The 14,594-nt window shown below is 50.9% G+C and overlaps 1 protein-coding gene across 1 annotated transcript in view; it reads left to right on the forward strand.

Moving 5' to 3' along the window:
* Window positions 1–4,426: 4,426 nt before the first annotated feature.
* The window catches only part of LOC125038191 (rap guanine nucleotide exchange factor 2-like), a 242,104-nt gene continuing 231,936 nt past the window's right edge, over window positions 4,427–14,594 (forward strand). Inside the window, exon 1 of the mRNA XM_047631586.1 lies at window positions 4,427–4,545. Within this exon, the coding sequence (XP_047487542.1) occupies window positions 4,442–4,545 (104 nt within the window). The 5' untranslated portion in view covers window positions 4,427–4,441. The remainder of the gene's footprint in view (window positions 4,546–14,594) is intronic.

The raw sequence follows: 14,594 nt of genomic DNA on the forward strand, positions 1-14,594 counted from the left end.
CTCGGAAAGGGCGCCACCAGGGACTCGGGATCAGCTGAGCATATCCGTCATGTCGCTGGGCGGAAACGAGAGACTGTCGCCATGCGCAGGAAACGCATGATTGGGACGTCCATGGTAGGGTAGCGCGCCCCCTCTCGCCTCGGGTCATGCGCAGGGGGGTGGGGGGAGGGTCGGTTTCTGGCTCTCTTTTTCTGAAGTCTTTTTACCTTTCTCTTCTCTTCTCTTCACTTTTTTTCTCTTTTTTTCTCATTCTTTTTCTTCCCTGTCCTTCCTCTTACGCACTCAATCTTTTTTTTTTTTTTTAGGGGAGGGAGGATAAATATTACTGTGGCTACTTATTTCCGTGAAATTATTTTTATGATGTTACTGCTATTGTTACCATTGCAATAGCAATACCACCACCACTACTACTACTACTACTACTACTACTACTACTACTACTACTACTACTACTATTATTATTGCTATATTCATCATCGTTACCATCATATGACCCCGTGCTGCGTGACAGAGGGACCGAAAATGATGGCTGTGTACTAGTGTAGCGGCGGTGAGCGGTTGACCACATAACGACTTCGGAGGAGTAGGATACTGTGTGGATCTATTGACAACCCCCCTCTCTCTCCTCCAATGCTCGATGTCCCCTCTGCCCTTTGCCTTCTGCCCTCTCCCTGCTGGCATCTCCTTCCGTCTGCTCTGTCTGCTCCCCCCCCCCCCACCCCGGTCTCTCTTCTCCCTTATTTTCTCTCCTCCTTCCCCATCTCCCTGTGGCGTGCTCATTACTACATATGACAAGGGACTAGATTATTCACGCTGCCAGGGCATCGTCGCCTGCGTCGCTTCTGTTTCTGAAACCAAGAAAACGGCCGTCGTTAACGCTTCATCATTGTCATCCGTCAAGCAAGGCCATTTAGTGACATTTAAAGATACAGGCGTGCGCACACCGGCAACACAACACATGTAAGACGTAAATACAAACATACGCACATATGTATGTGCACGAACACACACACACACACACATTTATGTGCACGACACACACACACACACACACACACACACACACACACACACACACACACACACACACACACACACACACACACACACACACACAGTCGGACATAGGCATACACAATCCATGCTCAAAAGCCATGTACACGACACATACACGTACACAAACACACCACATATCACCTCGTCTAACTCAGCATCTTAGGAGAAGGATACGACCCGAGATGCCACGGCACGCCAGCGCTGCAGTCAGGCGACGTCAGCGGAGTCATCTTTCTTAAAATAACTAGGTATCTCCGTCAGTCCGTCAGCCAGCCTCAGCGGGTCGACTTCTCGCGTGCTCTCAGATACAGCAGGTTGTCTTTTCTTTTTTCTTTTTTTTTTCTCTCTCCCTCTCTCTCTCTCTCTCTCTCTCTCTCTCTCTCTCTCTCTCTCTCTCTCTCTCTCTCTCTCTCTCTCTCTCTCTCTCTCTCTCTCTCTCTCTCTCTCTCTCTCTCTTGGGGGGGTTGTCGATGTCATTTTGATTTAATTTGTTTGGACGATTACGATTTGATTGGTTGTGCTTGTTAGTTGTCGTTTTAAGTAATTCTTAGTATTTTTATTTGTTGCACTCTGCTTCCACAATTAAAACTTGGGCTGGCAGAAGGACCCCACAGCGCCGCCCCACAGTCGATAGTGCAACGACTGTGGAGTGGCGGGGCCTGGCGAGGCGGTGTGGCTCGCACCTGTTCGAGCAGCCTGGATCCCTTTGTGGGTGACCTTGGGGCCCGCGGGATGTCCTCTCCAAAGGCTCCCGCCCGCCTGCCGTCTTCAAGGGCGAATGTCACTTCGTTTACTGGGGACTCTCGATGCTAGTGGCCCGCGTGGCATAGCCTTGTGTTGGCCGCGGGAAGCCGAATGCCACGACGGACAGGTGAGCAAGAAAAGGTGTTAACATGGCGGCGACGAAGGTGGACAGGTGCGCTGCTACTCGCGCTACTGTCCACGGCCGCCTGCATTTGTAACTGCGCCATCGACGAGGCTCTGGAGGCTCCAGGTCGTGGGGCGGCTGCAGGTCTCCCGAGGCCGGCCGCTTTGTGACGGCTCCATTATCGCGTCGGATTAGTGCGGATCCGTGCTCTAGGCCGGGCATCTGTCTTGATTTGGTCCGATCAAGTTAGGCTTTGCTTAGCTTCAACGGCGCGAGTTTGTTTCCTGAGGGTAGTGTTGCTAGATTTAGGCCGTTTCACCAATTGGAAAGATGTAAATGTGTATTTGTGCACGTAATATTCATGGGTGATAGGAGCGCGATGCCGTTTCAAGGGTTAGATTTGAAATCGCGGCAAACGGGGAAAAATCGATGCATGTGAAACAAGCCTCCGACGTCGCGCCCGAGCGCCGTCAGATCAGGAGGAACAGAAATTTGAGATCGTGCTCAGGTTGCAGCAAACATCGTAACGGTTGCAGGATTGTTTTTAGCACACGGCACGTTTGTTGCAGCAACCCCCCTCTTTGAGTTGGGAATGTTGCACTGTTGTACTCGCCATCGTCACGCCAGCGAGCCGGGCGCCGGTGATGGAGTGTGACGTATTGTGTGCACGAAAGAAGGTGTCAATAGTTAGCTATTGACAGTAGTTAATGGGATTCTCGGGCGACATGGGACCTTGCAAGAACGATCTCCGGTTGATAGGCAGCGCTGTAGGAGGCGATCGGATTGGATTCTCAGTGGGCGATCTGTAATTTTAATTTCACTTGTAAGGTGACTTGACTTGTTCCGATTTGCGTCTCTTTTGTTGCTCTGTTGTTGGAAGGGAATCGAAATTCACGCTGGTTGATCGACCGGGTGGGAAGGGGGGGGGGGAGGGTTGAAGCGCGAGGCGGTCGTGGAGCAGCTGCGTTTTGCTTTTAAATTAAATATTGTGTGTAAATCAGTTTACGCGCGGGAACATAAATTCGACAATTTTATTTTCTCCTGGTAGTTGTGGAAAGGGTTGGGGATAGGGTGTATGTGCGCGTGTACAACTCTCTCTCTCTCTCTCTCTCTCTCTCTCTCTCTCTCTCTCTCTCTCTCTCTCTCTCTCTCCTCTCTCTCTCTCTCTCTCTCTCTCTCTCTCTCTCTTTCTCTCTCTCTCTCTCTCTCTCTCTCTCTCTCTCTCTCTCTCTCTCTCTCTCTCTCTCTCTCTCTCTCTCTCTCTCTCTCTCTCTCTCTCTCTTTGTGTGCGTGTGTGTTTTTATTTGTAATATGTGGTCGCATCGTATTTTATAGCCCCTTTTTTTTGGCTTCCTTTAAGCATGAGGGAACAATTTTTTATTGTCATTTGGAGGGGCTTGTGATGCAGTTTGTGTGTTAATGATGCAGGGAGACCACACCCTCATGGCGACTGCGACTCACGGAAAGGGAAGTCGTGCTTCTGCTTTCGGATATGGGTGTGTGTATGTACAACTGCCTGATAGCCCGTGACGACTTCTAGCGAGTAAAGGGCGCGCTTGTGTTTGTACCGTAAGGTCGTAGATGGGCGGCTTTCCCCCATTTGCACAAGGGCGAGGGGGAGGTCAGTGTCGGTGGTGGGTGTGGGCGGTGTGAGTGATTGAAGTGAAAGTGTGTGGGCGCACCAGCTGGCCGGCAGCCGGGCGTGTGCAGTGGGGCATGTCCTTAAACCCTAACGTGTGTGGACGTGGAATGCGAAGATGGTGTGATCCGGGTGATGCGTGAGGAACTGTTATGTTTTTATTATTATTATATAAAGACCATTCACGTTTGGCATTTTAGACTCGGTTTTTGATGGAATATGTTAAATGTGCAAGCGGCAGGGATGCGAGCCACACCCTTCCATGTTGTCACCAGTTTTTATTTTGGTATGTTATGTTCCGAACAATGTTGCAATCGTTGTTGCTCTAGTGCCTTGGTTGGCTGTTGCGTGTGCCTTCCTTTTATGAAATCCAGCGGTGTCATGTGATGAATTGATTGCCAAAAAATGGACACGGGTACTTGACGTTGCGCAGTACTCAAACCTTCCCAGACCGTTTATGTGGGCGCCTCGTTGCGCTCACCGCCCGTGTGTTCTATGTGGTTAAAAGCGGCGTGGGCCGTGGCACTCCGATTGCGCGAATCATGTCGGTCGCAACACATATGTTGACTCCGCATGGCCTACGTAAACGGTGTGTTATGATGACTCGGATGCGAGGCATGCGGCCCGTCCCATCAAGAGCATTACGTCCAATCGCACTCGTCACACCCACCGCCTCCCCCCGTTCCCCATCTCTTCTTCTCCCTTTCCCGTCCCCTTTATCTCTTCCTGCTCCCCCCCCCTCCCCATCCTTCTTCTCTCTCCTTTACTCTTCGTTCTCACCCCCTCTTCCCCTTCTCTTCCCCAACCTCCCAACCTCCCAACCTCTTCCCCCTTCCTCGTTACGGTACTGTTTCGCCCGCCTCGCGTTGCGCTCTGTGATGCGAGACTGGTTGATTGTCTTCGTCTCGTGTATCGAATGCGACTTCGGCTTTGTCTCGACACGGCTTGCAGGAAGTGATGTATGGAACGTTGAATATATAAGGTACCTATATACACTACAGGCGCTATATGTTGCGTTGTAATGTGTTGTGATCGTACTAGATGGCGTGAGTGTGGTGTTGAGGCATAGCCATCGGTAACACACAAGTAGGTTTTTACTTGTCTTGTGGTACTAATTTGTGTTAATAGCTTCCGAAGCACTTAAGATAGATTGCTGACGCAATTGTTTCGGCCTTCATTGACCACCGTAATTGAGAGTAATTTCATCAGGGCCGCGGCGCAGAGAGAGCCTATGGCGACGTTGTAATTCTCTGGGACCGTAATCATCAATTCCAAGTGTCAGCGAAAAAAAACGAGTTCTTGAAAGTCTGGAAGGCCTTTTGGAGGAAACATTATTTGATGGCGCGGAGATTCCGAATTCGACATTGGGTGACGCCCATATTTTATTGGTAGCTTCCTGTCGACCAAAGTGTGAAATTCTTGCTCACCCGTAGTGGGCGGGGTGCGGAGTGGGCGCCGGAGCGGGACCCACGAGTGGGCGCACCACCCACTTGTCCAGCTGCTTTCCCGCACAGGGTTGATTACGCCCTTCTGCTTCTGCTTCTGCTTCTGCTTCTGCTTCTGCTTCTGCTTCTGTTTTGCATGTTTACGATAGAGAGGTGTATGCTATTCATTAAACTTGAAGGGTAGCATACATTATAATTGTTAACGAAACCGCTTTGACGTGTACATGAACAGGCGTGAGAGGCGGCAGTGTTACCTGTCATGAGAATCACGTAGCCTGAGGGGATGGGGGGGGGGGGTGCATGGATGTCTTTTGTTGAGGTCTTCATGTGATTATCTCGAAGGACATCGTAAAGGCTTCGAGGAGGTGATGTTTCGGGAGGAGTCGGGGTTTCTTTTTCTTGTGATGGAGGTTGATGGTGGATTCTACGCTTCTATTTTGTGTGGACACTTTTTTTTTGTATTCATTGTTTTTAGTTGTTGTTTTTTTTCCCCTTAGAATACGACAAGTGGAGGTTATGGCCTCGTGAAAGGTTGGTTGCGATAAGCCTAAGTTGGAGGGAATGTTAAAGTCTTATCTCCGGGAGATTTTATGTTGTGAAAGAATCTGTTTTTGGTGTTTGTGGTGGGCGTGTCCGTCTCGAGGCTGGCAGGCGTGCAAGGGTCGCGGGCGGCGGCAGGTGGACTGCGAAGGTGTGTGTGTTGTTTGAATGCCGCTGCAAGGTGCGTGGGTGTGTGTTGCAACGGAGTGGTCATCAGTTACTATGTAGGTACGGGGTGAGTGACCGTTCATGGAGAGTGACGATGCTGCTACCCCTGCTCCCCTCCTCCCCATTCCCCCCTCCCCTTACCCCTTGCCCACTCACCGCCCGTCCCCATCCGCCTTGATCGTGAGGTATCCCGCCCGCGCATCACGCCCACCATTCATACCCACATTCCGCTGGGGGTGAAACCGCCTTCGCTAAAGATAGGGGTCAGCGCAGGCCTCGCCAGGAGACGGAAGCTGCCTTGGCCCAGGCTCAGCTAGGGAGTCAACATATCGCGGGTATTATTCGGTTGAATGTGTATGTTTACGTCCTGTCGTGCCACGTGTCGCAACGTTTGTTGTAACGTTTCGAGGTTTCAAGAACTGTACGTATTTGTTTTTTTCGAGTACATTTACGTACGTTTTCTATGTTTATGTATTTATCGCTCTTCGGTTTGTCTCATATCATGTTCTCTTGTGTTAGAAAGTGCATCTATATTGTATGCTATGTATACTGGTTTATATGTTTATTTTTCAATGCTTGTGAATTGTTCTATAAATAAACCCTCAAGCATTATTAGAATCACATATAAACTTACTGGACACCCCCCTCCTCTTGGCTATGTGATAACCCGAAGATCCTTTCCAGTCATCGTAGGCCTAGCGACGATCCCGCTAGGTCTCTCCGGGGCGTTCTGTAGGCGTCGCCGGCGAAGAAATGGCCGTGTCTCCGTCGGCAATGCGCATGTCGCGTGTCTGCCTTGGGCCTCCGTGCATAGCGATGCCGGTCGAGTGCGTTTTGTTGTGTAGAGTGTAGAGATATATGTCTGTATGTGCGTGTGTGTGTGTTTGCATGTGTGTATGTATTTAGGTTTATATGTGTGGGCGTGTTTGACTGTTCTATGTATCTGTGTCTGCGCGCGCGTGTCCATATAGGGACGTACGGCCAAGCCCTGCATACATTGTTGCCGTTGGAGTGATATGTCAGCTTTAACTATCGGGCTTTTAGTGTGGCTCAACACGTATGGGAGCGAAGATTCTTTTGTGTTGATGTGTTAAATTGTTCCAAATTTGGATCGGGGTTGTGCGTGTTACACTATCGTTTTCGTGGGTTGCTGCCGTTCGCTGACTCGAATGTAAAGCGTCAATTTAACTTGTAATGTTTGCATGGAGGAATGTTCGTCAGGTTCTTGATTTCTCCAGTATTATATCAAATCAAGTTTCTTTCGTATTATTATGATGTTCTATTTTGTTCGAGGATCTGTGAATAAGGAAATAAGTGTCGAGAACGTTTTTAATACATGTTTACAAAGGTCATTATGGGACTGTGTGACCTTACTCAGACCTGACCTAACCATGTGTGACCTGGTCGCTCGACACGTATTAGGCATAAGGTCCAGATGAGCAAGATTCCATAAAAGGGTCTTGATTTTTTTTGTTATATTTTTCTGTCGGAGAAAATGCAATCGCAAAGCTTTTTTCAGGAACAAGGTAATGGTAGGAATATTTTGATATTGATTTTATGTATGTTCTTTATTATTTTTTATCGATTTTGTAAAGAAAATGCAATTATATAGACATTTTAATGATCAGAAGGTAATACTAGCATTTTTTTTTTTATATAAGCCTGGATCCCCATTTGCTCCTCACCTGATCAAGGACCGACACAACTCGCCGCGGATCGCTTTGAAGTCCGAGCTGGTTGAGGATGACCTTATAGCAAGGGGGAGAGGAGGGAGGGGGGGTTAAGTTGCCCCAGCGCCCCGATATGGCATGCGAGGCGTACCCGGGCACCTTGCGGGAACAGTGTGTGCTAGTTTGGGGAATGCTTGCGGTTTTGTAAGCATATCTCGCACTCGAGGGAGGGAGTTGGCTGGTTGGAATGGCTAAACTGCACGGAGGGAGGTGGTGTGTTTTCGAAAATGGCGCGTTGAGGGGGGGGGGGGGCTTTTAATTTTTTGAAGGCGTATTTGTCTTAGAGATTGTAATTGTTGGTTCGTTTTGATTGTTGTTGTTGTTGGTATTATTGTTATCATTACTGTTATTATTGTTGTTGGTATTGCTATTGTTATAATAATCATCACCATCGTCATAGCTCTTAATGACATGATTCTTAGCGGATCCGCATATTGTGTATCCCGTTTATTTTCGGGAACTTAGAGCAGAGCAGTATACTTCATTGGAAGTCGATGTTTGTTGCCGTTTTATCACGACGTGTGTCTGCGGTGTTTCGAAATGCCTGGTTGGCGAGAGGCGGAACGTTTCGAATTCTTCCGAACGTTTATTATGTGTTTATGTTGTTGCTAAGACGTTCGTAAATATCGTAGGTTTAGGGACTTGGTTATTGACACCGGGGCGTCTCCACAACGCCCCTCTTCCTCTTACATCACGTCATTTTGTGAGACTGATGGTCGCAGCTGTGTCCTCCTCCCTCCCTCCTTACTGCCATGTGTCGCCCTCCCTCCCTCCCTCCCTCCCTCCCTCCCCCCTACTCCTCCCCATTCCTCCTGGGACACAACTTTCTTCGAAAATCACATCATTTGTGCGTACAGATGTGCACGCACATGCATACGCTCGAGGACATACATACATATAGAGGGAGGGAGGCAGAGAGAGGCAGAGAGAGGGAGAGAGAGGGAGAGAGAGGGAGGGAGAGAGAGGGAGAGAGGGAGAGGGAGAGGGAGAGGGAGAGGGAGAGGGAGAGGGGGGGAGAGGGAAAGAGAGAGAGAAAGAAAGAAAGGGGGGGAGAGGGAAAGAGAGAGAGAAAGAAAGAAAGAGAGAGAGAGAGAGAGAGAGAGAGAGAGAGAGAGAGAGAGAGGGGGGGGGGAGAATTAACACAACATCCCTCCCCTTTGACACAAACACTTATGTGAGGGATGTCGGCGGGCGGTAGGGATGGGGGAGAAAGGTGGGGGGGGGGGGGGGGGGGGGGGGCACCGGGATGGAGGAACCTCGCCGAAGAAATTTATGTAGATGTGAAAATTTCTCCAGAATTAATCTTGCCATAATAGGTCATTACTGAAGCAGGACGGACTAAGGTGGTGGGTCGGGGGAGGGAGGAGGGAGAGTAGGGAAGGAGGGGACATGAAGGGGGAGAAGGGAGGGAGAGGGAGAGGGGGGCTAATGCGACCTCTACCTTGGGGGTATAAGAGCCAATTTAACATGTTGTTTTCGCTCTGCAATAATGTATGCTCAGGCTCGCCGCACGTCTTGCAACCCGCAAATGGCCTGACTAATGACGCTGCGCAAGCAAAAGTCAGCGGCCGTTTCCCCCTGACGTCCAGTGCTGACTGCTGATGCCTGGGACTTGAGGAAATAGAGAAAAAGAAAATAGAAAGAGAGGCAGAGAATGGAAGAGCGACGTGTGAATGGTGTGCGAGTTCTCGACTTCTTTTCTGCCTGGTGGTTGAAAGAGAGAGAGAGAGAGAAAAAAAAAATAAAGGAAGTGTAAAGAAGAGAGGCGAATGCAAGCGTGAATGCAAAGGCCATTAATTTGTCTCTTCTTTCGGGGTTGATGCTCAAGAAGAAAAGGAAAGAGGAAGGAAAAAAAAAATCCAAGTGCGCCACGCGGAGAGAAGGAAACCCAAGTGTCACTTCGTCAGCCGTGAGAGACGCGAGGGAGGAATGTCGTGCAAGTGGTAAATGAGACTTTTTGGGCCTTTTATTCATGTGCTTCCCCTCCGTGAGAAAGGATTTCATGGCGGGGCTGCGCGCCACATGAGGACGGCATCGGGGGGAGGGGAGAGGGGAGGTGAGGGGAGGGGGAGGGGGGAAGGGGTAGTGTATATGAGGGGAGGGTATATGTGGAGAGGGGGGAGGGGGAGAAGGGGTGGGTATATGAGGGGAGGGGAGGAGAAGAGAGATACGTCGTGATGCGTTAGGCTTGCTCACGACGGTCGTCTCACGCTTCAACTGTGCTTCAATCTTTCGTCAAAGTCTGATCGCTTGTTGACCTCCTCCTCCTCCCCCTCCTCCTCCTCCTCCTCCTCCTCCTCCTCCTCCTCCTCCTCCTCCTCCTCCTCCTCCCTCCCCCTCCCCCTCCCCTTCCCCCTCCCCCCATATCCCTTCCTCCTCTCCTTCCCCCCATCACCACTGACCCTCCTCATCACCCCATTGACCCTCCCCTTCCTCCTCCCCCCGCATTCACCTCCCCCCTCATCCTCCTCCATTCCCCCTCCTCATCCTCCTCCATTCCCCCTCCTCATCTTCCTCCATTCCCCCTCCTCATCTTCCTCCATTCCCCCTCTTCATCACCCCACCACCCCCTTCCTTTCGAAACCGATGTCCTCGCACAGGAGCGCCTTGAGACGTTTTCCGTGTCTGGGCCCTCCCGAGACAAGGCGCTGTTCGGGAAGTTTTCTTCGTATCGATGGGAGAAGGTCAGCCGATCGCGGGGAGGGAAAATGGAGAGGGAGGGAGGGAAAATTGAGAGGGAAGGAGGGAGGGAGAGGGAGGGAGGGAGGGAGGAAGGAAGAGGGAAAGGGAGGGAGGAAGAGGAAGAGGGAGAAGGAGGGAGGAAGAGGGAGAGGGAGGGAGGAAGAGGGAAAGGGAGGGAGGAAGAGGGAGAGGGAAGGAGAAGGAGGGAGGAAGAGGGAGAGGGAGGGAGGAAGAGGGAGAAGGAGGGAGGAAGAGGGAGAGAAATACAAAGACATTATTTATAATCAGTTTTAGTCACAATTATTATTTTAGATTTATGTCATTAATTTTATTCTCATTATTTATTCAGCGGCGTCTCATGAGGGGTTATCAGGCGGTTATTGATTATTAGGATGATTAGGCTATAGCGTGATGTTGATCGAGCGTAATTGGGTTTTGAATTTGTTTTATCGTTAATGAGGGTCGACGTGCGCAAGATGGATTCTCATTATGGTCTTACCTAAGGGTGTATAGGATACGGAGGGTGGGGGTGGGGGGGGAGGTGAAGGAGTGTGGTGGGAGTTGGAGTGGGAGGGGGGGGGGGTAACTATCGGAAGGATCTACGGTCGGGTGAGTTCTTGACTATGCTTGCTTTCTTTATTGTTATCATTGTTTTGGGTGTTTCGAGCTCTCGTTCCTTATATTTTCTGCTCTTTTTGTCATTCTCTTGTTCCTTTTTTTTTCCCCTTTCTCTTTCTTCGTTTTATTATTCCTGATCTCTCTCTCTCTCTCTCTCCCTCCCTCCGTCCCCCCCTCCCTCCCTCTCTCCCTCCCTCTCTCCCTCCCTCCCTCCCTCCCTCCCTCCCTCCCTCCCTCCCTCCCTCTCCACACACACACACACACACACACACATACACACACACACACACACACACACACACACACACACACACACACACACACACACACACACACACTCACACACTCACACACTCACTCACTCACTCACACACACGTATATATATTCACGTATATCTCCCTCTTTTTTCGGCGGCCGCTGAGCAGAGCTTACTTTCACATACACAACAATTAGTCAAGAATACCGAATGCCATCTCAGGGTCCTCGGCTTGGCCATTAGACAATGACTTATGATCCATTAGTTGATTACTTATGAGTCCATTAGATGATGGGTTGTGTTTAACCTTCCCTTCCTACCCCTCTACCCCTCTACCCCTCCCTTCCCCTCTACCCCTCCCTTCCCCTCTATCCCTCCCTTCCCCTATACCCCTCTACCCTCTACCCCTCCCTTTCCTCTCTACCCCTCTACCCCTCCCTTCCCCTCTACCCTTCTACCCCTCCCTTCCCTCTACCCCTCCACCCCTCCCTTTCCTCTCTACCCCTCCACCCCTCCCTTTCCTCTCTACCCCTCTATCCTTCCCTTACCCCTCCCTCTTTCCCCATCACGCCCGATTCCCGCCTCAACCCCCACTGCGAGGTCGTGGGCGGTGCGTGGGCGGCGGCAGTAACAATTAGCGGGGGTGCCCTTAGTGTCGTGACGTGGGTAGTGAAAGGCGAATCTTTAAAAAAAAAGCTTATGGGTTTTAGTGTTTAGAGTTTTCCTATATAAACTGTTTTTAAAAATGTTACCTCGAAGTAAGATATAATAGCAATAGAAATATATCGAGGAAAGAGGGAGCGAAAAAAACCTCCTTATATTTTTTCGCAGGAGGACGTCACCTGTCTCCTCGTGTTTATCGTTCACGGACAAAGGTTTTGCGTCTTCGGAGTCTCATTGTAGACGCAAAGTACCTGCCTCGCGGAGGGGTTACGCAAAGAGGGAAGGTTTTTAATACTTTTTAATAAGGGAGTCCGCCGCGGCGTGACTGAGACGATGCCAGCGCCTCGGAGAATGTCGAGAGGAACCGCCCCGTGCCGTCGCCTAAGTACGCATTACGCAGGTGACGCAAGACCAACAGCTGGGTATAACGCACGTCGGGAAGGCACGTCTCCTGCCCGGGGGGAGAGGGGGAGGTGGAGGGGGAGGGAGAAGGGGGTTCGCCTTTTTCTTTTTGTACAGGAACTGTCTTTTGCGTAAGGTCTTGCTGGTTGTTTACTTTTTTGGGGGTTCGGTTAATTTTCATCGTTGATATTCTCTTTCTTTTAGTTCTTTCTCTCTTACTCTCTCCTCCTCCTCTCCCCTCTCTCACGTGATAGCGCGGGCATAGGGGTCGAGAAGAGAGGTCGGACGCTCACCCTCTCACATATAAAACTCTTAGATTGGAAAGTTATGTACTCAAGTGTTTGGTTTCCGAATCTGAGATGCGTAAACTCTTCGGTTATATCCTGACGCAGCGGCGCGGCAACGAATCAGAGAGAGACGGAGGGAGGGAGGGAGGGAGGGAGGGAGGGAGGGAGGGAGGGAGGGAGGGAGGGAGGGAGGGAGGGAGGGAGTGAGGGAGGGAGGGAGGGAGGGAGAGAGAAGGGGTGGTACCATTACAAACGAGGTTAAGGGAGAAAGAAATTGGAATAGTAAGAAAGAAAAAGGAAAATAAATGTGTATAACCACAAAGGGGGAGAGAGGACGGGGGAGAGGGCGAGGGAGAGATTCGTTGGCGATCTCGGACGCTTTGTCGAGGCCAAAGGTCGTCCTGAGCGATGGTAGGATCGTCAGCCACGACCCCGTAATCCCCGAGGGACGACCTGCCATCTCCAACGTCGAAGGCATCTCGCACGTATCGGAATGTTCAGGCGGGCGCGACCTCTGCCGATCAGCGCTGGCGTTGTCGACGGGCAGCGAGGTGGCTTGTTGTTTAAGGCGTGGTTTGAATGTACTTTCAAAGGCGCTTTCCTTTTTTTTCGAAATGGTTGGTATGTTTGTTTTCTTATCAGTTCGTTCGTCATATCTCTTCTGTTTTTTTCTTGACTTACTCCTTGATTATCATTGGTATTATGGTTTCGGTAATTTTCTAAATGCTGTGCGTGAACGAAGATCAACAGGGGTCGTGAGTCCTCGGTTGCGACATCGTGACCCAATCAAGTCACGAGCGAAAGCCATCCCGAGGACCCCTTTCCTATCTCGCGGTTCCTCTCTCAGGCCATTATCACGATCTTTCTCCTTATTGCTTCGTTTTCTTTGGGCGGGGAAGGAAAAGGAAAGGAAGGGAGAAGGGGGGAAAGGGGGGAAAGAGAGGGAGGGAAAAAGGAGGGAAAGGGGGAGGGGGGAGAAGAGATAGAAAAAGTGAAAGAGAAAGAGAAGAGGAAAGAGAAAAAAGAAAGAGAAAGAGAGAGAGAGGGGGAGAGAGAGAGAGAGAGAGAAGGGGAGAGAGAGAGAAAGAGGAGAGAGAGAGAAAACGAACGTAAAGGTAAAGAGGTTTTGGCTAATTGTTTCCAAGACTCCGGGTGGTCCTCATCCCTCAACCCTATTCTCTCCTTTCCCTTCCCCCCCCCCTCCCTCCTCCCTCCTCCCCTCCAGGACCATCTTTAAACCTCCCTCACTTTCCCGAGACCTCCACACCCCTCCCTCCCCCCTCCTCCCTCCTCCTCTCCTCCTCCTCCTTCCCCCCTACCTCCTCCTCTCCTCCTCCCCTCCCCCCCTCCTCCTCCCCCCCCCCCTCTCCTTTTAGTTGCCCCAAACATCATCGAAAACGAAGATGATCTCGAAGACGACGCTGGGGTTATCTCCATCCACTTGATCTTATCGGCGTCTCGTTCACCTCACAGATGAATGACCCCTCCTCCCTCTCTCTCCCCAACAACCCATACCCCCATACCCCCACACGCCCTTTCCCCCCCCACATAAAAGCCCCCTTTCCCTTTCCCACACGCCCCTTCCTCATCACACGCCCCCTTCCCCCCAAAGACGCCCTCCCTCTCCCCACCCGCCCCTTCCCTTTTCCCCCACGCCCCTTTCCTTTTCCCACACGCCCCCCCCCCCTCACCCACACGCCCCCCCTCCCCACATAGCCCCCACCCCCCTTTTCCTCCCCAAATGCCCCTCCCCTTCCGACATAAGGCGTGCTTTCGGCTCGGTGATTTGTGCCAAGGGGATGGGTATGGGTGGGTAGGGCGGGGGTAGGGAAAGGGGGGGGGATGGGGACCAGATGGGGTCGACGGCATGATAGATAGGCGATGATGGGGCGGGTCGCCTTCGGAATGGAGTGTGGTATGGGATTTCTTTTATGGGTGTTGTGGTAGGTAGGGGGTATATTGGGGGGATAGGGGTAGGTAGGGGGGATAGGAAAGTCATGGGTACGGAGGATGATAGTATTAAAAGCGGTCGGGTATTTTTAGACAGAGGAGTGTTGCGCAGGCAGACACTCTTATGCATAGAAACGAACAAACAAGATAGCGGACAAATACACTAGAGGTGAAGGGACTTTGAGCAATAACAAGCAAGAAAATCAACAAACAAACAAACAAGCGGGGAAAGTCGAGTTAGCAGCGTGGTGTGCTTGTTTTGTGTTTGTTTGGGCGGTTAGCCACCGTG

The sequence above is a fragment of the Penaeus chinensis genome, chromosome 24 (assembly GCF_019202785.1).
Source record: "Penaeus chinensis breed Huanghai No. 1 chromosome 24, ASM1920278v2, whole genome shotgun sequence".
Classification (NCBI taxonomy): domain Eukaryota; kingdom Metazoa; phylum Arthropoda; class Malacostraca; order Decapoda; family Penaeidae; genus Penaeus; species Penaeus chinensis.